General features: G+C 42.0%; 2 protein-coding genes and 1 long non-coding RNA gene across 6 annotated transcripts in view; all 3 read right to left on the bottom strand.

Annotated features, from left to right (window-relative positions):
• Positions 1 to 2: 2 nt before the first annotated feature.
• On the bottom strand, positions 3 to 5,941 carry LOC309481509 (F-box only protein 6-like). 3 transcript variants are annotated; one of them, XR_014200035.1, is made up of 7 exons: positions 5,492 to 5,941; positions 4,874 to 5,123; positions 3,718 to 3,832; positions 3,484 to 3,579; positions 3,240 to 3,375; positions 2,116 to 3,150; positions 3 to 2,031 (listed from the first exon to the last, which is right to left on the bottom strand). XR_014200035.1 is itself a non-coding variant. In XM_082146470.1 (6 exons), exons 1-6 carry the CDS (start codon positions 5,555 to 5,557, stop codon positions 3,004 to 3,006), a joined length of 807 nt encoding a protein of 268 aa, XP_082002596.1. In that variant the 5' UTR covers positions 5,558 to 5,941; the 3' UTR covers positions 3 to 3,003. The 3 variants fall into 3 exon arrangements, 2 of the variants coding, with proteins under 2 accessions (XP_082002596.1, XP_082002595.1); XM_082146470.1 differs by having other exon boundaries at positions 3 to 3,150; positions 4,874 to 5,120; XM_082146469.1 differs by having other exon boundaries at positions 3 to 3,150.
• Positions 5,942 to 8,480: 2,539 nt separating this feature from the next.
• Positions 8,481 to 26,265, bottom strand: part of LOC309481499 (uncharacterized protein) — a 45,543-nt gene continuing 27,758 nt past the window's right edge. For both annotated transcript variants that reach the window (XM_082146450.1, XM_082146451.1), the window contains exons 17-26: positions 19,018 to 19,064; positions 18,818 to 18,929; positions 18,646 to 18,741; positions 17,851 to 17,986; positions 17,613 to 17,755; positions 16,497 to 16,543; positions 16,303 to 16,408; positions 16,078 to 16,173; positions 9,113 to 9,248; positions 8,481 to 9,017 (exon numbers count right to left, since the gene is read on the bottom strand). In XM_082146450.1, coding sequence (XP_082002576.1) covers positions 8,880 to 9,017; positions 9,113 to 9,248; positions 16,078 to 16,173; positions 16,303 to 16,408; positions 16,497 to 16,543; positions 17,613 to 17,755; positions 17,851 to 17,986; positions 18,646 to 18,741; positions 18,818 to 18,929; positions 19,018 to 19,064 — 1,057 coding nt within the window. In that variant the 3' untranslated portion in view covers positions 8,481 to 8,879. The remainder of the gene's footprint in view (positions 9,018 to 9,112; positions 9,249 to 16,077; positions 16,174 to 16,302; positions 16,409 to 16,496; positions 16,544 to 17,612; positions 17,756 to 17,850; positions 17,987 to 18,645; positions 18,742 to 18,817; positions 18,930 to 19,017; positions 19,065 to 26,265) is intronic.
• On the bottom strand, positions 20,188 to 21,545 carry LOC309481519. Its single transcript, XR_014200037.1, has 2 exons — positions 21,464 to 21,545; positions 20,188 to 21,268 (listed from the first exon to the last, which is right to left on the bottom strand). It is a non-coding gene; the product is annotated as an uncharacterized lncRNA (long non-coding RNA).

Consider the following 26,265-nt stretch of genomic DNA (forward strand, 5'->3'; position numbering starts at 1 on the left):
ACTTTTTCTTTCTTTTTTATCAGGAAAGTAACAATAGCTTTTACTCAACAGTTTTTCCCCCCATTATATACCATGGTGCCCATGTCACATGATTGGATATGTGTGCAGCTTTTACACATACAACTCTCTTTTGTGATACTAAAACACTCTTCTTAACAAAAATGTTAGTATGGTGGGCTAGAGTGGGGTAAGATGTGCCACTTTTTATTGATGTTGTCAAATAATAAGAGGAGAAATGTGAAGTAAATAGGAGTAAAATAGGCCAATTTATATGTGTGGATGTCTGTCATGACAGATAATTGTCATAGAGCCATATGAATATGACTTCTTTAAAACAATGTAACACCATGTCCCACGGTAGGGGTAAGTTGTGATATGTCAAGTTGTGATATGTCAAGTTGAGTCATTGGGTAATATCTGAGAAATTTGTATTTAAAAAAAATATTTATACAGAAAGCTCTTGCTGAACTTTATTCACACTTTCTTTAAGAAAATACGTAAACCTGTGTTTCGGAGTATTTCAAAAATATAGGCCTACATGGTTTTATACATTGCCACTTTACCAAAAAGTGTGCAATATATTTTTAGACTAGGCTAAACTTTGGCATTGAGGGAAAAATGGTAATTTTGGTAATTCTAATTTTTTTTTGTCATACATGGCCCTTTAAAAAAAAAAGTCACATGACAGAAATTAAGGCGGTGATATGTCTTTCCCACTGCTACATTTATATATGCAATTATACGTATTAAATTCAATATTAAAAATGTGGTCTTGTAGCCCAAGACTGGTTGCCCACTGAAATTAAGAAGGGTTGAGCCTGGTCGGTACATGGATGGGAGACCTCCTGGAAAAAACTAGGTTGCTGCTGGAGGATGTGTTAGTGAGGCCAGTAGGGGGCGCTGCTCACCCTGTGGTCTGTGTGGGTCCTAACACCCCAGTATAGTGACAGGGACACTATACTGTAACGAGCACTGTTCTTCGGATGAGATGTTAAACCGAGGTCCTGACTCTCTGTGGTCATTAAAAATCCCAGGATGTCCTTCGAAAAAAGATTAGGGGTGTAACCCCGGCATCCTAGACAAATTTGCCCATTGGCCTCTATCCATCATGGCCTCCTAATCATCCCCATATACTTCATCACTGTCTCCTCTCCACCAGTAAGCTGGTGTGTGGTGGGTGTTCCTGTGCAATATGTCTGCCGTCGCATCATCCAGGTGGATGCTGCAAATTGGTGGTGGTTGAGGAGATTCCCCCTTCCATGTAAAGCACTTTGAGTGCAGTTAAAAGCGCTCACTGATTCTTGAGAGTCGGGACAAAACATATCCCACATAGAAAAGTCTAATTTATAGCAAAAATTAAGAAATTTATCATGATTGACATACTTACAAAGTTAAATCTAAAGGAATTGTATATACCTATCTGATTTTTAGAATGAACTTTTTTATCTTTTTGGGGAAAATTTGTTGGTCTGTGGTTAGAAGGTCCATGTTATTGCACTTGTCCTCAGCAAGAGGTCACAATATTAACCATCCCAAAAAACTTTAAAAAAGCTCTACAATTGTGAAAACATAAATATCAAATAAAAAATAAGGGGTATAAATATAAAAAACAATGCATGAACATCAAACAATATTTTCCATAAAAATCTGCCTATTAAATTTGTGTCCTCAGTTTCTGTCAACTCCATCAGATTTTTTCATAAAGCTCTTTAAATCAGGAAATAGCATGGTCAGCTATTATCCCTGAGGACCCCTTTTCTCAGGATCTCCCTGCCTGTGGTGAATGCAGCACTACCACACATGCTCTGGTACATTTTTTTAATATTTTAGACAAACAATGTCAATATTCCTATGGTCACAGCTGCACCATATCAATACCATCTTTCTGTTAAGATACTTTTTTTTAAACCATAGTGGATTGAATTTAAGCATTTTAGTGAGGTTATTGGGACAGCTAGCAACTGAGGAAAAACTACCTAGCTGCAGTGTACAATACATGTTTTGGCGGGAAAATACATGCCCTTACGTCAACTCCGTCAGACGTCAACTCCGTCAGGTTCTATGTCTGACGGAGTTGACCTGTAAGCTGACGGAGTTGACAAACCCACCAATAACCTCTTAATGTGCGAATATAATATTATTTGTGAATATAGTGAAGGGTTAAACTGTTATTTCAGGGTTTTATTTACACATAAATGCACATACATAGCATGCATTACATTATTTAACCATACACATCTGACTTGTAGATAATGGGCAGGCAGTGGTCTGCTTATTATTGTGTAACGTGTAACTTTGCCAGCACTTTAATATATGTATATATGTAGAGACAGACATAGAGAAATGAGAAAAAAAACATTCAAACATTTTTTATCAACACCGTCAGTTTTTCGTCAACACCGTCAGATCTTCGTCAACAGCGTTGGATGTATGAATGTTTTTGTTAATTAAAAAAAAAAAAAAAATTCTTCCTTCAGTTTATGTTGTTTTTGTAATAAAGGACCATCTGATCTACATCCTCTTATGTTTTATTTATTTAAGGAATTTGTTTTTACAATATTGAAATCAAAATCAAAGTTTGAAAATGCAAATATTTAGAAATCTGAGTTTTCAGAATAGTGTGAAATCACAACTTAAGTTTATATATTGTTTTTTTTTTTTTTACATATCAGAGTAACTAAACACTATTACAATATACTTCAGAACTTTAGATTCTTGTTGGATTTGAAGAATTAAAATTGTATACTTTTTAGTGTGTCTGACGGAGTTGACACAAATCCACTTCTGAAGGGAAACATGTTTATTTGTTAAAAATGTGTTTTTATTTAGAACCTGTTCCTTTACATGGTTAAATAGCTAAGACCTTTCTCTGCAGAAACATATAACTCTAATTGATATAGTGTGTATTTAAAAAAAAAACTTTTTTAAACGTGTTTTGTCCCGACTCTCAAGAATCAGTGCGCGATATAAATGTAACAAATTATTATTATTATTAGGTGGACTCTAACCCAACATTGCAGGACAGATCTCCACGCTACTGTTAGTGACCCGTATTCCATAATGGCCTGCCCAGAACTGTGTATCCTTCCCACCGTGAGTGAAACGGATAAACCGAACTCCAGGTCCATAATCCTTAAAGACGTGTGTCATCTGAAATAATAATTAAAAATATATATATAGTGAGAATGACAGAGTTATTTGATTAAATTTGTATGTTAATTTTCATTTCCTCTACTCACTTCACACCACTTCGTATCATTCCACTGCGAAAAGAAAACTGGTTCAGGCTCAAAGGTATAGATGGGTTTCTTCTTCTGATCAAGCAACTCTACACAGATATGGTACTCACACCCACAATCGCAGCGCTGGGCATACCTGCAGCAGACAAAACATTTGCATATTATACTTTATTATACTTTAACTGGTATATTAAATAAACCACTGATATGGTAACATAACATGAGAGTTTGAGCGAACACTCACCAGTCTGATATTTTGATATGAGGTTGCTGTTGATCCATGAAAGCAGCATTATAACCTTCTTTCTTCAAATCAATCAGCTGTTGCTTCAAACATAACCTGAGGACAAAGTTTACGGGTGTCAAAGAAGGCCTCAGACTCATCTATTGTCATATTGGTTAAACTGAATGAAAATTGTATTTTAATGCAAATAATTTCAGTGTGAACTTTTTTGAAGAACAGTCATATCAAACTTACATGTAAGAGGTGACAAAGTATTTTGGAACTGTCTTATTTGAGATTTCTAAAGAATGATTTCCTATTGACCAGCGGTCACCACCATTCTGTACAATCTTCCATCCATTGAACTCATCTAATCAGACCAGCAGAGAGGAGAACGTTACATTAATGGAGCAAGTGACATTAGTGACAAATGAATAGTGTTAATGTTTTATTTTATTTTTTTATTACAACACAAGTACCAGAGGTTCAGAGTCTTTGAAGATTGTCTTGGACAAAGGGGGCTTGGAATCATTTAAACCTGAGTAAATCATTTTTTAGGACTTATTAGGTCCCTCTTGGAAGTTTGCCATTTCTGCATGTACATATACCTTGAAATGTGTTCTAGTCTGAAGATCAGTTTCTGTTCCAAATATTGCAATATTGAGGTATTCATAAATGTCTGTTTAACCAACATTTATTGTGAGCCATAAGCCAAAGATGATTGTTGTGGTTAAACCACAAAAGTAAAATAAAAAATGTGATTTTGCAATACCAAATCATAGAGGTAATCACTAAAAAAAAGAAGCAGCAAATTTAAAATGGTCAAGCAACCAACTTTTTTTACGTTGTAATGCACAGCATGAAAAATGGATATTCATTTTAAGATTACATTTAATAGTGTTATTAAATTATTAGTGTTTTTAAATATTAACTTTAATTGAGTGTTAGATGACAGCAAAGGTAAAAAAATAATATAGGAAATGAGAATAAAATAGCTGTTGATATCGACCAATACTGATGATAAAATAAAAAAAAATTCCAATATCAACCAATAACTGATATGTAACAATTTACAATCAGCTGGTGGAGGATGGAGCAAAGTGGAAGATGTCTAAGCATAAATCTGTTCAGAAAAATAGCATACAAGCTGAAACAACAAAACTAACAGTTTAGAACATGTTGAGACAAAAATATAATTGTTGAGGAATATCAATATAGTGCTGCCTTGCAAACACTGCAAGGTTCCAGGTCTGTGTTTCCAAAAAGCATCATAAGCCTACAGATTGTAAAAACCATTGGCCCCATTGGTCTTTATGATCAGCTTAGGTTGACGATGCTTCTGGGAAACAGCCCAGAATATGAAGTGCACTGCTTAACTGAAACATTACTTATTTTCAGTCCAGTGGCTCACCTTCTGCACTGGGATTCTTGAGTAAGTTCCGTCGTTTCTTAGTTATAAAGTAAAACAGGCGCCAGTCCTCTGGGGGTCTGGAAGCATCACAGGGCTGGATCCCCTCTCTCCGACAGCGCTCTCTCCAGTGTGCAGCACTGTCCACCAGCTCCTTCCACTCATGACACACCAGCCGACAGACTCGCACCACCTGATGTTCAGGCAGGTTCAGTAGGATCTCCTCAACCACAGCTAGAGGAACATCTGGCTGCTGACAGAGGAATTAAGATTACCTTTCAATTTAGATCCAGCTGTGGAACATGGTTGCTGTTAGTTGGTCCGAGCTGGTAATCTGCTACCATGTTCCACCCCGACCATTTTAAGATGGTATGACCATCTGGTTTATTGCTGGTCCACAATGATCGACTTATCATAAGGCAAGTCAGTCAATTTCAACATTGTATGGCCAAGTCCGACCATTTTAAGATGGTATGACCATCTGGTTTATTGCTGGTCCACAATGATCGACTTATCATAAGGCAAGTCAGTCAATTTCAATATTGTATGGCCAAGTTATAATATGATGCTAATTCTCTATAGCAACTGGCTATAACTGAAACCAAGAACTCAAAAACTTACTGAGTCTGATCTGGGTTCAAAGTCCCTCGAAGTAACATGAATGTTCCCGCTCTGTGAATGACCCATTCGTGATTTATTTATTTTTTAATGACATTTGATATGTCACTTTTGCGCGTCTGGACCTACTTGTAAAAACACGGAAGTTAGGCTACGTTTAAAAAAAACTGACAATGTTACAGAAGAAAAAAGAAATCGCATTCGTTATATGTCAGACCGATCTTCTAACCAGCGATAACTAATGTTTATTGCAGCAAGACTTTATTCTGCTTCTGGAAAACTGAAATATATCTGGCAGTGGAGCGTGACGACTCACTACCGGTTTGACGCTGTCAGCTGATCCGTTATATACTTCTTTCCAGTTTAGATATCTCATTTGTCACACGTAGCAGCATTCTATGCTTCAAACGCCGCTGAATCAGTATAATCCTTTTAATCACATGTTTTACGAGATTCAATATCGAAAGTTCTCATAGCCCCGCCCACAACTCTGACGAATGCATACGGGTTCTTAGAGTATGAGGTCTCTGCGTCCGGAACAAAAAAGGGCATTCCCTATTTGGGGGCGTTTTCTAACGGGAATAGGCGTTTTTCAACCTCTTTACTTGCACAAATCGAGTAGGAGATAAAAAAAATAAAATAAAAAAAAAACCAGTAAGGGGATTGTTGTAAACTTGATTTGTGTGAATTTGCTAGATGAGTGATTCTATGTCCAAATATATATATATTAGTATTTTAATAATTTGTTACTCATTGTCATGGATTAAATGATGTTAACTTACTGGCCATACCAATTTAATATTTTCAGTAAAAGCATCTTATAGAGCTGAAAATCATGATTTCTTGTTGTCCCAATTAGTCCGTGTATTTTTTACATCATTGTCTAATACATTTTTTTTTTTTTTTTTTTACTTTTTAGGTATTATTTCGTTTATAAAATCCCTAAATAGTCATTTTCCTAATTCTACAATTATTAATTCTGATTAGATGTGCGTTCTGTGCTTTATCTGAGAAAATATTTTAATCTAAAATGTAGAAATAGTTATTTTGTAAAACGTCAAAATTGTTACCACATTATCAAAAGGAAAACAGAATGTATCCTTGCCTTTACACATAAATTGAGTTCTTTTTTACAATTGCTATAGACACATTCCTAAATACTCTACACAGTGAACTCTTTACACAGTGAGCACAACATCAGTCTATGTGGGCAAAACTGTTGATCATTTATCATTGCTTTGACACAATGACATGACTTGACAATTACAATATAGTGACAATACAATACTTGACATGACAATAGTGAGCATACAGTCTGACGTAAAATCCAGAAGCGCAGCACTGTTTACACTACGTCAACAGTGTGGGAGAATGACGTGGAAGAGAAGAGATTGTTGAATAATGTTGTTTTTTTGCACACAAAAGGTATTCTCGTCTCTTCCTAATATTAAGGTTGAACCACTGTAGTACATGGACTATTTTAACGATGTCTTTACTACCTTGCTGGGCCTTGAAAGTTGCAATGACGTTGCTGTCAATGGAGGGACAGAAAGCTCTCAGATTTCATCAAAAATAGCTTCATTTGTGTTCCGAAGATGAACGAAGGTCTTAAGGGTTTGGATGTAACGACATGAGGGTGAGTAATTAATGACAGAATTTTCATTTTTGGGTGAACTCTTTAAATTGTACACATTTTCAAAGGTCAAAAACCAAATGTTGCTCACTTTTCATACAGCTGATACTTTTTCTTTTGAAAAAGAATATCTGAATAACAAATGGGTCTGCAGTGAGGGTGGGAGAGGGAGACTGGGCTGATGATGAATCAGTATTCATACAGGATGATGACTGAGGCATTATACTGGGATGAATCAGCGACAATGAGGAGGAGTACAGATAGCTCAGGGTGGGAGGCAGTATCTCAGTGTCCCAGTCTATTAGCCAGTCCTCAGTCTCAAGCTCCACCAAAACTCCCACAGGTACGATGGTTGCTGGTTCACACGCCTGGTCAGACTCACATTGGGGATTCTGCATCCGCAGTGCTCCATCTCTCCACCCCTCTCTGCACTCCCTCCGGCTCCACCTTGATCCACGGGCGCAACGGCTCCGCCTCAGTCTTCGGGCACTCGGGTTCCTCCTCAGACACTCGTCAACACAGCTCTGCCTTGGTCTCGAGTGCCAGCGTTGTCACTCTGGTCCATCAGCTCCTCCCGTCATCTCCACCATGGCTGTTATCCCCAATCTTCTCCTCCTTGGTCTTCTTCGTTGGTCTGTCTGCTTTTGCCAGTCCTTCGCCTTCTTCTAGCCCACCTTCAAAGCCTCTGCCATCCCTCCCTCATCTATTCTGTTTTGACGTGAGGTCGTGCCTTCTGGGAGGGGGCCTTATGTCACGTATATGTTCTGTCTGTTTCATTATCATGGACTTTTAGTTTTTCGTCAGTCACATGTGTTCCTTTGTCTTTGTTTCCCACTACTCATCAGTTACCATGGACACTCATGACATCTACACACCTGTTCATAATTTAGTTCATCATCACTGTATATTTAAGTTCCTCCTTTTGACTGTTCTGTTCGGTGTTGGGTATTGGTTGGTGTATGATGTGTGATTGTGGAACAGCCTACACTCTGTTACTTTGCCTTCATCATTGTGGATTACTTGAATTTGTTTTCATTAAAGAACCCTTTTGTTTACTGAAACCTTTTTGAACCTTCCTTCATTATCATCTGGACCTAACTGTGACAAGGTGTTATGATTAAAGTACACACAAGTACAAATGTTTGAGTATGCAGTCAGGAAAGTATAATAATAAATGAAACAAGTAAATATCACCATAGAGAGAACTAGACTACTAGAATATAACATCAGGCATGTAGAGCAAACCTTGAAGGAGATTTGTCACCTTCAAGCCCCAAACCTTTAACTGTTATTTCATAATCAAGCTTCAATTTACATTAATAAGTTCAAAGCTTTGAACATAACATCACTTACACACAGTAACTTTGAAACGTTTATTGACGTTAACTGCATGGCACTTAAGTAATTGATTATTTCATAAGCAGTGCATGTCTATGGCTGTAGTTATAGTCATCGACTAAGGTCCTTCATTTTAACAGTGTAACATATAGGCCCGGTTTCACAAAGAGGGCTAAGACTATGCCAGGATTAGGCCTTAGTTCAATTAGGGCATTTAAGTAGCTTTTATAAACGTGTCTTAGAAAAAACATTTCTGGTGTGCATCTTGAGACAAAACAATGGCACTGACATATTATAAACGTATTTTATATATCTCCTTATGGCATAATGTATCATTACATTTCCTAATTTGAAGGTCACTTTTGCACCTGTTAAATTTAGGAAGGTTAAAAATAATAATATGGAAAACACTCTGTAGCATCAGACTGGATAGATCTCCACGCTACTGTTAGTGACCCGTATTCCATGCTGGCCTTTCCAAAATTTTGTATCCTTCCCTCCATGTGTGAAATGGATAAACCGAACTCCAAGTCCATAATCCATAAAGATGTGTGTCATCTGAAGTAAAGCAGAATAAACACAGGGACAGTTATGATTTTATTATTAGTTTGATTACAGGGGAATATCTACACTGTCAGTATTATTCTACTCACTTGACACCATGGATAATTTTTCCCCTTTTGAAAGAAAACTTTCTCAGGCTGAAAGGTACTGATGGGTTTCTTCTTCTCATCAAGCAACTCTACACAGATCTGATATTCACTTCCACAATCAGAGTGTGGGGCATACCTGCAGATAAGACATCACAGAAATGTGGATCTGTTCTAAAATTGTGCTTTCATTTTAGAACGTCTCGGTTACGTATGTAACCCTCGTTCCCTGAGTAGGGAACGGAGACGTTACGTCGGATGACGACGAATGGGGTTTCGCTTAGAAAGCCTATCATCTTCGAGTATATAAAACGAGCCAATGGCAAAGAAATGCCATGGGTCTGCGGAATTTGCATAGCGTAACTCCGCCCCACCCTAGGGGTATATAAGGAAGTACGCTGCAACATGCAGATATGTCTTCGCTGAGGAGCCGAGACTGAACTCAGGCGTTCCAGCGGTACAGCGGAAGTGGCAGGGAGACGTAACGTCTCCGTTCCCTACTCAGGGAACGAGGGTTACATACGTAACCGAGACGTTCCCTTTCGTTGTCACTCCGAGTTACGTCGGATGACGACGAATGGGGTTCCCAGTGAAATCACGCCACCTCTCGACTGTCTTCCAGTGCCCTGCGTAAGTGTGAGCTCCCTGTCGTGAGACTGGCACGGACGAAGGACTCCTACTTAACACAGGATTAAACCAAGGTACACTGGGAAGCATATCTCAGTGGAAATATGCAATCATGCCCAACCCGAAGGGGGGGACTTGGAATACACATATGACCCCGGAGGGCTGCATATGGAGAACACTGGGGTATCCAGCCGCAGGTGGAAAATTTCAACCCCAGGGGTGGCAAGGTGGCTTGCCAAGGGAAAGACACATGCTCAGAGAGGCTTACAGTGGAAATACACATGTGGGGGTCACCCAGAGGGGGAACCATGCACATGGAGGCACCTAGCCAGGCGCGAAAGCTGCCGGTGGCAACTCTGGCGATGACATCGTCAGTGCTGGAGGAGACTCAGGGCTTATGAGGCTCACCTGAGGAAAAATCGCACGTATCCCATCCGTGGAGAGGAATGGCGAGCAAGCGAAGACACCTGAGCAGAATCTATTACCGGCTAGTTGAAGCGAGTACATGAGAAGAAACTGGCTCCACTCGGAGATTATAGAATCTCGCGAATGTGTTAGGTGTCGCCCAGCCTGCAGCTCTGCAGATGTCTGTTAGCGAGGCTCCATGCGCTAGAGCCCAAGAGGATGCCACACTCCGGGTGGAGTGGGCCGTCACACCAAGGGGGCATGGTCGACCTTGCTGCTGGTAAGCCAAAGCAATGGCGTCCACTATCCAGTGAGACAACCTTTGCTTGGAGAGAGCCTTTCTCTTCAGCTTCCCACCATGACAGACAAAGAGCTGGTCAGAGGTCCTGAAACACTGCGTTCTGTCTACGTAAGCACGGAGGGCGCGTACTGGACAGAGCAGTGCCAAGGCTGGGTCTGCCTCCTCCAAGGGCAGCGCTTGCAGGTTCACCACCTGGTCTCGAAAGGGTGTGGTGGGAACCTTGGGCACATATCCAGGCCGGGGTCTCAGGATCACGTGAGAATTAGCCGGCCCGAATTCCAGGCACGCTTCGTCAACCGAGAATGCCTGCAGGTCCCCTACCCTCTTGATAGAGGCCAATGGAACCAGGAGCGCTGTCTTCATAGACAGGAACTTAAGCTCCACTGATTGCAGAGGCTCAAAGGGAGCACTCTGCAGGGCAGTTAAAACCACTGAGAGGTCCCAAGAGGGAACGAGAGGAGGGCGAGGAGGATTCAGTCTCCTCGCTCCTCTCAGGAACCTGATGATCAGGTCGTGCTTTCCAACGGACTTACCTTCGACTGCGTCGTGATGTGCGGCAATGGCGGCAACATACACTTTCAGGGTGGAGGGAGACAGCCTTCGCTCCAACCCTTCTTGCAGGAAGGAAAGCACGACACTGATCGGGCATTTCGTGGGTTTCTTGATGTTTAGAAGAACACCAGTTGATGAAGAGGTTCCACTTCAACGCATAGGCATGTCTCGTGGACGATGCTCTAGCGGAAGTGATGGTAGCCACCACCGCTGGTGGTAGGGTACTCAAACCTACCTCGTCCCGTCCAGGAGCCACACGTGGAGGTTCCAAAGATCGGGATGAGGGTGCCATAGGGTGCCCCGTCCCTGAGAAAGCAGGTCCTTCCTCAGAGGAATAGGCCAGGGAGGTGCTGTCGCGAGGAGTATTAGTTCTGGGAACCAGGTGCGGTTGGGCCAATACGGGGCAACCAATATTACCTGCTCCTCGTCCTCCCTGATCTTGCGCAAAGTCTGCGCAAGAAGGCTCACTGGGGGAAACGCATACTTGCGTGGGCCCCGCGGCCAGCTGTGCGCCAGTGCATCCGTGCCGAGCGTGCCCTCGGTCAGGGAATAGAACAGGTCGCAATGGGACGAGTCGTGGGAGGCAAACAGATCTATCTGAGCGTCCCCGAACTGATCCCAAATCAGCTGGACCGACTGGGGATGGAGTCTCCATTCTCCAGCGAGAGGCCGAAACCGAGACAGCTCGTCGGCTGCACGGTTCAGCTCTCCCGGGATATAAATGGCTCGAAGCGACCTCAGATGCTTCTGACTCCATATGAGGAGGTGGCGGGCGAGTTGCGACATACGGCGGGAGCGTAGACCACCTTGACGGTTGATGTACGCTACTGTGGCGGTATTGTCTGAACGGACTAGTACGTGTTGACCCCTGAGCAACGCCCGGAAGCGGTGCAGGGCAAGGCGTACAGCCAGCAACTCGAGGCAATTGACATGCCAAAGGCGTTGGGGACCTGTCCAGGAGCCCGCGGCAGCATGTCCATTGCACATGGCGCCCCAGCCCGTGGTGGAGGCATCCGTTGATACAACAACATGCCTGGAAGCTCGTTCTAAGGGCACTCCGGCCCGTAGAAAACTGAGGTTCGACCACGGGGTGAAGGTCTGACGGCAGGCCGGAGTCACTGGGACTCGGAGCGTGCCGTGTTGCCATGCCCACCTCGGGACTCGATCGCGAAGCCAAAGCTGAAGCGGTCTCATATGAAGCAATCCGAGCGGCGTAACTGCGGCTGCGGATGCCATATGCCCCAGGAGCCTCTGAAAAAGTTTCAGTGGGACCGCACTCTTGCCCTCGAATTGACGAAGGCAAGTCAGCAGTGACTGCGCGCGCTCGCTCGTAAGCTGCGCGCACATGGCGACCGAGTCTATATCCATACCGAGAAAAGAGATCCTCTGCACGGGGCAGAGTTTGCTCTTCTCCCAGTTGACCCGAAGGCCCAGACGAGCTAGGTGCCGGAGCACTAGGTCCCTGTGTTCGCAAACCTGGTCTCGAGAGTGAGCTAGGATCAGCCAGTCGTCGAGATAGTTCAGGATGCGAACCCCGTGTTCCTGAAGGGGAACAAGGGCTGCCTCGACGACCTTCGTAAAGACGCGAGGAGACAGGGCTAGCCCGAAAGGGAGAACCGCGTACTGGTATGCCTGCCCCTCGAAAGCAAACCGTAAGAACGGTCTGTGTCGAGGAAGAATGGAGACATGGAAGTAGGCGTCCTTCAGGTCGATCGCTGCAAACCAATCCTGCGGCCGCACACATTCGAAAATGCGTTTGGCCGTGAGCATCTTGAACGGCATCCTGTGAAGGGAGCGGTTCAAGACGCGCAGGTCCAGGATTGGTCGTAACCCACCGGTTTTCTTCGGTACAATGAAGTAAGGGCTGTAGAAGCCGGACTTCATTTCGGCTGGAGGGACAATCTCGATCGCACCCTTCGCCAGTAGGGTGGCGACCTCCGCTCTCATGACAGGGGCATTGCCACCGACCATTGTGAAGCGGACTCCCCTGAAACGGGGAGGAGATCGCGCGAACTGAATCGCGTAGCCGAGCCTGATGGTCCTCGCGACCCAGCGGGACAGCCTGGGAAGCTCTAACCAGGCTCCCAAAAACTGTACCAGCGGGGTCATGCGGACCACAGACGTACCCTCGGTGGTGCAGCGAGGCGGAATGACCGGCCCAGGCGTGGGTGGCATAGCGGCCCGGTGCGGGGGCACGGTCATTAACCGCGTCCTGCCAGAGGATGCCAGGGGAGGACCAGCGTCCCACGGGGGCATGCTCTGGCAGGGGTCTGGCGACAGAGGGGGATGAGAGTGGCGAGGCCCGTGAGCGTCGCGCACTGCCATCCGAGAACTCTGTGTGCTCAGAGATGGGTATGTCAGTTTTGTCTTTAACCACATAGGGTGCTGCCCGTCGAGGGACGAGCAGCGGGGGTGGGAAAACCAAGGATTCTCCCCCGGCCCTCCACCGGGGGAAGGAGCGGCCCTGCTACCGTCTCCTGTACAGAACTGAGAGCCATCTCTGAGCAGCCCGTCTCAGGAGCGCCGCTTGGCCTGGCGTTTAGCGGGGCGCGGGGCTGGAGGGGGCTGTGACGCCTTCCTACGGTTTCCTCCACGAGGCGGCCCAGATGGAGGCTGCTGCTGGGGCCGTCCGGGAGGGAGGGGAACCGCGGGAGGGCGTCCACGGCGGCGAGCGGGCTGAGGCGCCTGTGCCGACGGCTGGGGGGCAGCAGCGGGCCGTCGGGGCAGGACATGTTTGAGAGCCTCAGTCTGCTTCTGGGCAGCCGAGAACTGCTGGGCAAAGTCCTCGACTGCCCCGCCGAAGAGGCCAGCCTGGGATATGGGGGTGTCGAGGAACCGGGTTCGCTCGGCCTCCCGCATATCAGCCAGGTTGAGCCACAGATGTCTCTCCTGGACCACACAGGTGGACATCACCTGACCCAGGGAGCGTGCGGTCACCTTCGTCGCCCGGAGAGCGAGGTCGGTGGCGGCACGCAGCTCATCAAAGAGCCCTGGATCAGTCCTCCCCTCGTGCATGTCACGCAACATCTGGGCCTGGTAGACCTGGAGTGTCGCCATGGCATGCAGTGAGGAGGAGGCTGCCTGCCCCGCAGCTCTATAGGCCTTCGCCACAAGGGTGGAGGAGAACCTACAGGCTTTGGAGGGGTGCTTTGGGTCACCGCGGGAAGAAGCACTCTGGGGACATAACTGCATGGCCACAGAGCGTTCAACCTGGGGAACCCCAGTGTACCCTTTGACAGCCCCCTGATCGAGAGGAGGAAAGGCGGAGGAGGCCGTCGAGCGATCACGGGAAGACAGGGGTGCCTTCCAGGACCTCGAGACCTCCTCATGCACATCCGGGAAGAAAGGAATTGGGGTCGGGCGCTGACGAGGATCAGCGGCCGCACCCAAAAACCAATCGTCCAGCCGCGAGCGCACTGGACCGGGTGGCGGGGACCACTCGAGCCCAATGGCCGCGGCTGCCCGGGAAAGCATGGCCGTCAGCTCGGGATCAGACTCGGGCAATGCTTGGACACCCGAAGGTGGCAGCACAGCCGAATCTTCCTCTCCCGAGGACTCCTGCCCACCTTGTGATGCAGCAATCGACATAGAATCTTCCTCTGGAGCGCCGAATGAGACCCGCGGCAAGTCAGAGGACTGTACAGCGGGCTCAATCGGACAACTCGCGGGTTGCACGGCGCTAGAGGACGGTGTGGAGCGTGGAATAGTCGGCGCTTTGTTCCACACCGTAACCCTCAGATCACCCTGGCCGCCAGCCGAAGTACCAGCCCTCTCGGAGCTGCTAGATCGGGGTGCGGATGAGGGGACTCTCACACGAAGATCATTGAGTCTCGATCGCAACCGTGCGATGGGCATGTTCCCGCAGTGGGAACATGACTCATCCACAAACGCTGCCTTAGCGTGCTCAATACCCAGACACACAAGACAGCGATTGTGCCCATCAGAGTCAGAAACTAGAAGACCGCAACCAGAAGTGCACGGGCGAGGCATCTTTAAAAAGACGTGCCGCGTGCAAGCTCTTTTAGAAAGGAGATTTTCTCCACAAGTGTTGAAGCGACCAGGGAGATGAACACACAAACTCTGGCAAATCACTGCACAGATAAGCAGGGAATGTGCACTCGCTGGAACTCGCTGTCACACCAACACCTGGAGAGAGGCTCGTCTCGAAGAGAATAGAGATAACTCAGAATTGGCTGTGGAGTGAAGTGAATCAACTTGGCTCCGAAGCGAAAACATATCTGCATGTTGCAGCGTACTTCCTTATATACCCCTAGGGTGGGGCGGAGTTACGCTATGCAAATTCCGCAGACCCATGGCATTTCTTTGCCATTGGCTCGTTTTATATACTCGAAGATGATAGGCTTTCTAAGCGAAACCCCATTCGTCGTCATCCGACGTAACTCGGAGTGACAACGAAAGGGAACCTGATTTAACATTGGTACTGTGTTCTTAAATGGATTGTTCACCTAAAAATAAAACACTGTCAACATTTACTCACCGCCCTGTCGTTTCAAACCTCTATGACTTTATTACTTCTGTGGAACACAAAATGTGTTTTAAAAGTCGATGATTCCAAATTGAATCCAACATTGGACCGAATTGATTGAATTTTATGAATAAAAAACAGTGAGAGATTTTTCAAAATCTCCTTTTCTGCTCCACAGAACAAAGAGAGGCACACAGGTTTGGAATGACAAGAGGTGAACTATCCCTTTAATGATATTTAAATTAAATTCTGTCCTATGTGTGTGTTTTTCGTTTTGTTATTTCTGACTCTGTTGTGTAGGACAGTAGAGACTTGACAGAAACAATATTGACGGGGGTGGGTGGAAAGTACCACAAGCCAGGAGTCGTGGTACTCAGGATTTATGCAGATTCTTACAATATAAAAAATTCATAAAAAACATAAAAAATTCAAATATGAATGTCATACAGCTTGGGTTCTCATACTGCCAGACACAATTCCAAAATAAGGCACATGTGACCCAGATGGACAGGTCATTAACAAGAATTAATCACATCAAATATGAAATTCACCTCCTAAGATACTGTAACATGAAATGGGAGTTTGAGTGACACTCACCAGTCTGATATTTTGATATGAGGTTGCTGTTGATCCATGAAAGCACCACTATAACCTTCTTTCGTCAAATCAATCAGCTGTTGCTTCAAACATGACCTGAGGACAAAGTTTATGAGTGATTGATGTGTTGATTGGCTTCATGATTGATTTATTTTAAAATTGTTACATATACTGAAATTAAATGAGCTCAAAACTTTTTCAAAGGATCTACAATAACAAACATACCCATATGACGTTACAAAACATCTGGTGACCGGAAATATGTTCCTATTTCCTGCAGTCACCCAGTGGTCACCTCCATTCTGTACAATCTCCCATCCTTGAAGATCATCTAATTAAAACATCAGAAAAGAGACGTTCCCTGAAGCAAAAATTCATTATAGTGACACTTATTGTACAATCTTAATGATGTGACTCACTTTGTGCACTGGGATTCTTGAGCAAGTTACGATTTATGAGACTGAACCTGCAGGTGGAAACACAGAAGTTATGTTTCGCATTTTGAGGATATTACAGTAAACCAACTGAAACAAAACTAACGTGAATGTAGCTACTATTATTTGTATGTCAAACATCACTCTTCTAACTTACTGCAGCAGGACTTTTATCTGCTTATGGAAAACTGAAATATATCTGGCAGTGGAGCTTGACGACTCACTACTGGCTGACGCTGTCAGAGCTGATCTGTTATCTATACTTCTTGACGGTTTAGATATCCCATTAATCACAGGATTCTGGACTTCCAAAACCGGTAAATCAGGATCTAATTCTTAGGGATCACGTGTTTACTGTTATACTGTAATAACACAGAGTGATTGTTGATGGCATCAAAGCCCCTCCCACAACTCTGATAAATGCAATAAGGCTGCAGTAGGACAGGACATGTTATGGGAAATGTATTATGGTACAACTAGACATAAGATAGATTCTCAGCCTAGAGACTCATCACCCATTTTGAGAAGTTAGGTTATACATTTGATAACGTGTATAATATTTATCACTGTCATTCAGTGTCGGCGCAACGAGTGGGTTCAGGCGCCAACCCTGCTGTCATTTGAAGATTTAATATGGTATGAATAAATATGAATGTTAATGGATTTTCTGAATACTTTTATTATTACTATTATATAAAAAATCTAACTATTATTATTATTACTTTTATTTATTACACTCTTTATAAAGTTTAGAAATTCGTTAAAATGGTTTTCATAAGCTCTGGTCAGAGCAATATAAAATGAATTAGTGGTTTGATTGGTTTGTAAAGTATAATTTGCTGTAAATAAACCTTAAGAGGCATACCAACAGCTGACGCTAGAGGCTGTGGTCTTTACCATCCTTATTAACAAGCCCAATGTTTCAAGTGGGCGGAGCGGAAAATAGTTAACATTTGCACTTTATTTTCATTTTTAATGTTTGTTTCATGATATGCCTACATATAACTTGTATATGCATTGTGCATTTTGATAAAAAATAATTCATTGTTAAAATTAATAAATGTTTTACAGTAAAATAAAAATCATGCTAGAAAACACTACCCCTCATCAGCTGAATAGATCTCCACGCTACTGTTAGTGAGCCGTATTCCATAATGGCCTGCCCAGTACTGTATATCCTTCCCACCGTGAGTGAAACTGATAAACCGAACTCCAGGTCCATAATCCTTAAAGACGTGTGTCATCTGAAATAAAGCAGAACAAGCACAGTGACAGTTAAGCTTTGACTATTAGTTTGATTACAAGAGAATAACTGGACTGTCGGTATTATTCTACTCACTTGACACCACGGCTCACTGTTCCCAAACGAAAATATAACTTTCTCAGGCTGAAAGGTTCTGATTGGGTTTTTCCACTGATCAAGCAATGCTACACAGATCTGATACTCACATCCACAACAAGAGATTGGGGCATACCTGCACCAGACAAACAGCAAATAAAAGCCTTCCTATCAACAAAGTGGCCTTTCATATTAAAACCTGATTTGTGCCAAATGCTAGTACTGTGTTCTTAAAGGGATAGTTCACCTAAAAATGAAAATTCTGTCATCATTTACTCACCATCATGTTGTTCCAAACCTGTATCAATTTTTTTATTCTGAAGAACAAAAATTATGTTTTGAAAGTTGAAAAATTGACCCCTTTGACTTTCATTGAATGGACAAAAAACACAGACATTTTTCAAAATATCTTCTTTTGTGTTCCACAGAAGAAAGAAAGTCACACAGGTTTGGAACGACATGAGGGTAAGTGAATGATGACAGAATTTTTATAACTATCCCTTTAATGACATTTTAATTAAGTTTTACATAAAGAAATAAGATTAATTTTTGGCATTTTTGCCTTTATTTTGTAGAACGATTGAGACTTCACAGGAAACAATGTTTAAAAGAGATGGGGGAGCAGGATCAGAAAGTACAAAATAAAAAATAATCTGCCGATAACAAAAAAAAACTAACAATTAAATATGAACGTCATATCACTTTGTGTTTTCATACTGCCAGTTAAAAATTATCACATAAAATATGAAATTCACCTCCTAAGATACTGTAACATGAAATGTGAGTGTCTCTCACCAGTCTGATATTTTGATATGAGGTTGCTGTTGATCCATGAAAGCACCACTATAACCTTCTTTCGTCAAGTCAATAAGCTGTCGCTTCAAACATAACCTGAGGACAAAGTTTATGATTGATTCATGTGTGGATTGGCTTTATGATTGAACATTTTCAGAACATTCAAACATACTCATAAGATGTTACAAAACATCTGGTGACCGTGTCCAGAAGTGGTTTATTATTTTCTTCTGTCACCCAGCGGTCACCTCCACTACGTACAATCTTCCATCCTTGAAGTCCATCTAATAAGAAAATTAGGAAAGAGACGTTACCTGAAGCAAAAATCTTTTTTTACAATTGTTATTGTACAATCTTAATTATATGAGCCACCTTGTGCGCTGGGATTCTTGAGCAAGTTAGGTTTTGTGCATCTCAACCTACAGGTGGAAACAAAGAATTTACGTCTCATATTCTGAAGATACAGTAAATATGAGAGAAATCTCATTTTTTATTTGAGAGAACACCCCCCAAAAAATGCCCCCTCATCTGCTTCTGTAAAACTGTCTTGTGGTGGAGAGCCTTGATGGAAGACCTGTTATATGTGTTTCTTCTTGGTTTAGATATCCCATTATTCAAATATAAAAATTCAGCCCATCCGGCCACACCTTTCCCCATTAATGTTTTGCTGGGGTTATGGCCTTTAAATAGGAATATATACCTTAATCAATTAATAAATAAAGGACAGATACAAATAATAATAGATATTTTTTAATATACTGCAAATGTGTTAAATATTCATATTGCATTATATTGCAGGCTGTTAATTATTGAATTCATATTTTACTTCAATTATTTTATTTGAACTGATCATATCAACACAAAAGACAAAAAGTCATAACTTCATCCTTAATTCATGGGATCCAAGCTATAAAGCTCTTAAATAGTCATGTTGCCTCAGGTCATGCTTGTGATGACATGTACTAGGTTTGGTCTGAATACAATAAAGCGTTGCAGCGATACAGCCTTGTGTCCAATTTGGGGTGCTCTACATCAATTTCATTTGCATGCTATTCGATAACGGTTGGGTTTATCAAAAAGCTTTTGATAACTTTTGCCAGCATAGTCTGAAGATAATCTGATTTGATTTTCATAAAAATTGGAGCAACCGTCTAGGAGGAGTTCGAAAAAGTATTTTTTTTGGCTGGAAAATTTGGTGGGAAAAGTTTCATTATGGAAAATCATAATGTGAAATGAAATCACATTTCATGATGTGCAGTCGAATCGACTTAAGCCATAGAATCAGAGGCAAAAATACTTTTGTTTCTAGCCCTTACGGTTCAAAAGTTATTAGCATAAACATGAGGGAAATTTTGGACAGTTGGTGGCGCTAGAGGGATTGAGTTAGAGACTTCAAATTTGCTATGTTGACAGTTCAGACTATCATCTTTCAGTGTGCCAAATTTCATAACTTTCCCGTAAGCAGTTCTATGGGCTGCCATAGACTCCCAGAGCGGAAGAAGAAGAAACGGAAGAATAAATATAGCTGCGAGCAGCCATTAAATGGTAAATGGTAAATGGACTGCATTTATATAGCGCTTTTCATAGACCTATGGCCACCAAAGCGCTTTACATAGCCTCACATTCACCCATCCACTCACTCATTCATACACCGACGGCGGTGTCAGCCATGCAAGGCGCCATCCAGCTCGTCGGGAGCAGCTGGGGTTAGGTGTCTTGCTCATGGACACCTCGACACTTGGTCAGGTGGAACCGGGGATTGAACCACCAACCTTTCGGTTTGTAGACAACCTACATGAACCACTGAGCCACTGCCGCCCAAGCCATTAGCAGGGCCAAGCGCAAGAAGAGGATAAGACATGCCAACATGGCTGGGAGTGTTCAGACCAACTGCAGCAAGTAGCAATTAAAGACATTTAAAGATGAATTTAGGCAAAATAGCTGAAAAATCATATATACAGTAACTAAAAATATTATTTAATGGATTATCACTTTCAACCAATAGGTGGGGCTGTCTCGAAAACTTTTGAGTACCAGGCTCCTTCAGGGCATCATACTGATGACCCATACCAAGTTTTTTAACGATATGTTCATGCATTCATAAAATACAGCATTTTAGTACAAAATAAAAAATGGCCGACATGAGAAAATTAGATATCATTCGACTTGGCATGACGCCCTGAATCTAACGGATTTTTGGACAAACTGTTCAGAAGTTATGAGCAAAAATAGCAGTTTTTCGTATCTCCGGACCAGTAGGTGGCACTGCGCCGAAACGCAGCATGTCGCCTCAGGTCATGCTTGTGATGACATGTACCAAGTTTGGTCTGAATACGATAAAGCATTGTGGAGATACAGCCTTACGTCTGTTTTTGCAAGCGCTACATACAATTAGTTTGCGCAGTATTCGAGAATGGTTTGACGAATCGACTTGAATTTCATGGGCCCTATCTTGCACCCAGCGCAATTGACTTTGTACACCAATGCATGTATCATTCCTATTTTGCACCCGACGCACAGCGAACTTTTCCCTCCACAGACACACGTCGGTAAATTAGAATGAACTTGCGCTCCTGGGGGTGGTTCAGCGAAAAGAGGAGGCGTGTTCTGGCGCAAACGTTCCCTGATGCTATTTTGCAGTTTCAGAAAACAATTCTGCCACAGACCAGGAAAAACCTAGTCTAAAGTCAATGGCGCGTTATTCAGATGCTATTTTAAGGGAGCATGCTTGGCCATAATGTAGCGTGTGCACAATGCGCATACACTTTGCTTCTCATATCTACACAGACGCAGCAGTTCCCATTTTTGCAAACCATACATAAATTACAAGGAAAAATATTACCACACGAGGGAAATCAGTATGTTGTCCATGAAGATGTGAAAAATAGGCATAAATCTAGCTTACACATTTACCCAAATTATTATACGCCTGTTTAACCGAAGCTAATTTGGGTGGGTTTCTCCCTCCCCATACAATGTCACTTCTCTGTCTTTTACGGCCCTGACGAGAACGTCAGTCTCCTCGGCTTTGAACCGCTCCTGGCGTGCGCCTGGCAAATCAGCCAACATAATAGCAATCCGCCATGGAACAAGCATGCCTGCTTTTAAAGGGAATGTGAGATGACGCTCTGATTGGTTTATTTCACGTTACGCCCAAACCACACCTATGAGTAATGTAGCTACTTCAGACCAACCCATTTTAGATTTGCCGAGATCCGCCCACAAAGTTACTTGCATTTCGCGTTTGATACTTGCGTTTCAGATCGTTAAAATAGGGCCCCATAACTTTTTGTTGGCATGGTCTGAAGATGATCTAGTTACATTTTCGTGGAAATCGTAACAACGGCCTAGGAGGAGTTCGAAAAAGTACTTTTTTCTGAGAATTCAAAATGGCTGAAAGATTTCCATGACAGAAAATGACGTCATAGGGTGCAATCGAATCGGCTTGAGCCAAGGAATCAGTGGGAACAAGATTTGTTTCTAGCCTTTATGGTTCAAAAGTTATTAGCATAAACATGAGTGAAACTTTGGACAGTTGGTGGCGCTAGAGGGATTGAGTTAGAGACTCCAAATTTGCTATGGTGACTGTTCAGACTGTCCTCTATCAGTGTGCCAAAATTTCATAACTTTCCCGCAACCGGTTTTATGGGCTGCCATAGACTTCCATACGGAACAAGAATAATAGTAAGAACGCCAACGATTTCAATAGGTGCCTACGCACTTTCAGTGCTTGGCCCCTAATAAAAGGAACGCCAACAGATACAATAGGTGCCAATAATGCAACATTTCTACAGTGTTAGTAAGTGCGTGTGCATGGTCATTTTTTATTGGGTGGTGCTGTGTGGATTGAAAAGCATGTAATAACCGTTTTGTTGACTATTTACCTCAACACTTCAGTTAACATGGTCAGAGCTATTCAAGCTGAAACATTTTTTTACAGTCTATGGTATTTACATGTTTTTTTGTTGCATTTTTAAAGTTTTGTTTAATAATATGCCTACATATGTCTTTATATCTATTATTATTATCATTTTTATACATTTTATTTATACCCGCCTTACATAACACTCAAGGACACCTTACAAACACAATAAAACAATTAACATTAAACAAATAATCATTATTACAGTCTGGACAGACTGAATACAAACATAAAAGTAATCACATAAAAGGCTGTCGAATAAGATGGGTCTTAAGGTGAGATTTAAAACACGAAGACTTTCACTGTTTCGCAAATCCTGTGGCAGCAAGTTCCATAAATAAGGAGCTGCATGACAAAAGGCTCGGGACCCCATAGAAGTAATGTTGAGTTCGAGGGAGAACAAGAGTGAGTGCAGAAGATGATCTTAAAGTACAAGTAGGAGTGTTGATATGAAGAAGGTCAGATAAGCATGAAGGGGCAAGATTATTCAGTGCCTTGTAAGAAGAAGAATTCAATACGATATTTAACCGGGAGCCAATGCAAGTGTTGTAATATGGGAGTAATGTGTTGAGGTAGAGGAGTTCTGCAGATAATTTAAGCAGCGGAGTTCTGTACTAGCTGGAGTTTGTAGAGAAGCTTTGAAGGCAGTCCATGAAAAAGAGTGTTACAGTAATCAATACAGGAAGTGACTAAAGCATGATCAAGAATCGCAGTGCTCTTTACTGAGAGACGAAGCTCTTTGCCGGACGAAGTCGGTTAAAGGGATAGTTCACCCAAAAATGAAAATTCTGTCATCATTTACTCACCCTCAAGTTGTTTCAAACCTGTATGAATTTCTTTTTTCAGCTGAACACAAAAGAAGATATTTTGAAAAATGTCGGTAACCAAACAGTTGATGGACCCCATTGACTTCCATAGTAGGAAAAAAAAATACTATGGAAGTCAATGGGGTCCATCAACTGTTTGGTTACAGACATTTTTCAAAATATCTTCTTTTGTGTTCAGCAGAAAAAGGAAATTCATACAGGTTTGAAACAACTTGAGGGTGAGTAAATGATGACAGAATTTTCATTTTTGGGTGAACTATGCCTTTAATATTATGTGGAAATATGCAGAGCGAATTACACTGTTTATGTGCTGCGAATGATAGAGTACTGTCAAGGATGACCCCCAAACTTTTAACCTGTTTAGAAACAGAAACAGGAAAGTTATCAATATTCACAGATGAACATGTAGATTTTGCCAGATTGGTTTTTGAGCCGACAAGAAGAATTTCCGTTTTACTGCTAAGTTTAAAGGAACACTCCAACGTTTTTTCATATTAAACTATGTTATTCCCTTAACTAAGACGAGTTGATACATACCTTTATCGTCTCAGTGTGTGCACTCAATCGCTCTGGCGCGCGACAACACTTTGATAGCACTTAGCTTAGCCTAGTTCATTCATTAGGGTCCAAACAGAGATGAAGTTAGAAGCGACCAAACACCTCCACGTTTTCCCTATTTAAATACAGTTACACGAGTAGTTACACGACCAAGTATGGTGACACAAAATAAAACGTGGCGCTTTTCTAAGGGGGTAAAAAGGATAACTATAATGTATGGCGGAATAGCACTTGGGAGCACTTCGACTCGGCGCAGTAATATCATCACTCCTCAGGTCCGTAGCCAGCCTATTGAAAGGGGAGGTTCTTTTTTTCAAAAAGTGGACCTTTTTGCAGTTTTTCTCCTCCTTTTGTATTTAATTATGAGGTTCAAATACTTCATTTTGGTGACCTTTTATGCACTAATTTGTGCTCAACTTTGTCAATGACTAAACACTCCAATTTCATTCATTAGATGTATATACACTACCGTTCAAAAGTTTGGGGTCAGTAAGATTTTTAATGTTTTTAAAAGAAGTATCTTCTGCTCACCAAGGCTGCATTTATTTGATTAAAAATACAAACATTTAAAACAGCTGTTCACTATGTGAATATATAGTAAAGTGTAATTTATTCCTGTGATCAAAGCTGAATTTTCAACATCATTACTCTAGTCTTCAGTGTCACATGATCCTTCAGAAATCACTCTAATATGATGATCTGATGATCAAGAAACATTAATTATTATTATCAGTGTGGAAAAAAGTTATTTACATTTTTATTTCATGATGCTATGATGAATAGAAAGTTCAAAAGAACGGCATTTATCTGAAATCTAAAGCTTTTGTAAGATTAAACACTACCGTTCAAAAGTTTGGGGTCAGTAAGAATTTTAATTTTATTTTTGGGGGGGAGAGATAAAATAAATCAATACTTTTATTCATCAAGGATGAGTTAAACTGATCAAAAGTTACAGTAAAGACATTTATAATGATATAAAATATTCTATTTTAAACAAATGCTGTTCTTTTGAACTTTCTATTCATCAAAGAACTTTGAAGAACTGTTTTCAACATTGATAATAATAATGAATGTTTTTTGAGCATCAAATCATCATATTAGAGTGATTTCTGAAGGATCATGTGACCCTGGCCTGAAGACTGGAGTAATGATGCTGAAAATTCAGCTTTGATCACAGGAATAAATTACAGTTTAAAATATATTAAAATAGAAAACATTCATTTTAAATTGTCATAATAATTCACAATATTACTGTTTATTTTATTTTATTGTTTTTAATCAAATAAATGCAGCCTTGGTGAGCAGAAGATACTTCTTTTAAAAACATAAAAAAATCTTACAGACCCCAAACTTTTGAACGGTAGTGTACATCCAACTTCACTCAACTAGTACATACTCGTGATGTCATACATCCTCACACTATCAGTGAATCGGTGCAAAATAAACTCATAACAGTTAATAAATAAAGGATAACATGACACGCATAAAAAACACTCAGCATCACCAGCAAGCACCTTTAATGCTAGCCATGAGCTCAGAACAGATCATTAACGCTACAGACATAACACTCTCACATACTAGGCATCGTAAATCAATTAATATACTAATCATTCCTGATAATTTACCTCAAGCGGTCTGCTTTGAAGTTCTCAGAGGAATAAGACGCGCACCGAAGGAGAAGCATTTCCATTGGCTCCAGTCTGCCGGTATTGGCCAATCACAAAAGTCGATATTGCACAGCCAATATCACTGAATATCCCACTGTTTTATTATTATAATTACGCTACGTTTATATGGCTATTATATTGTAGACTATTGAGTGGATAAAATATAGAAATCCTTTTAATAAAAAAATATATATATAACCCCTCCCCCCCATCATTCAGAGGCGATGCTTCTTCACCGTTGCTTTGAAAAGTGTATTGCGAGAACTCTCTCTGAACTGCACGTGCGGCACACACACACACACGTCCAGCTACAATATCATATTAATTTGAAACAGCAACCCACAAAATTTGTCACAAGCATTGATTAAAACAATGATGACAATAATCACATAAAAAAAAAAATTAAAAAAAAAAAACGACTTAAATTCTGGACCTTTGGCAGTGAGGGGGGGGTTCGTTCGAACCACCCGAACCCCCCCTGCCTACGGGCTTGCTCCTGAAAAATCCTCTCCCTTCTGTCATTAGAACCAACGTAACTTTTTACTGCGCCGAGTCGAAGTGCTCCCAAGTGCTATTCCGCCATACATTATAGTTATCCTTTTTACCCGCTTAGAAAAGCGCCACGTTTTATTTTGGGTCACCATAC

Source organism: Leuciscus leuciscus, assembly GCF_965113295.1.
Source record: "Leuciscus leuciscus genome assembly, chromosome: 18".
NCBI classification, from domain to species: domain Eukaryota; kingdom Metazoa; phylum Chordata; class Actinopteri; order Cypriniformes; family Leuciscidae; genus Leuciscus; species Leuciscus leuciscus.

Excerpts from the sequence above, each read along its gene's own strand:
- LOC309481509 (XM_082146469.1), bottom strand. The coding sequence starts at position 5,557 with ATGGGTCATTCACAGAGCGGGAACATTCATGTTACTTCGAGGGACTTT. Across the intron at positions 3,580-3,717 it reads TACTTTGTCACCTCTTACAT|GTTATGTTTGAAGCAACAGC; the intron begins GTAAGTTTGATA and ends CTTTGTCCTCAG. Across the intron at positions 3,376-3,483 it reads CATATCAAAATATCAGACTG|GTATGCCCAGCGCTGCGATT; the intron begins GTGAGTGTTCGC and ends TGTCTGCTGCAG.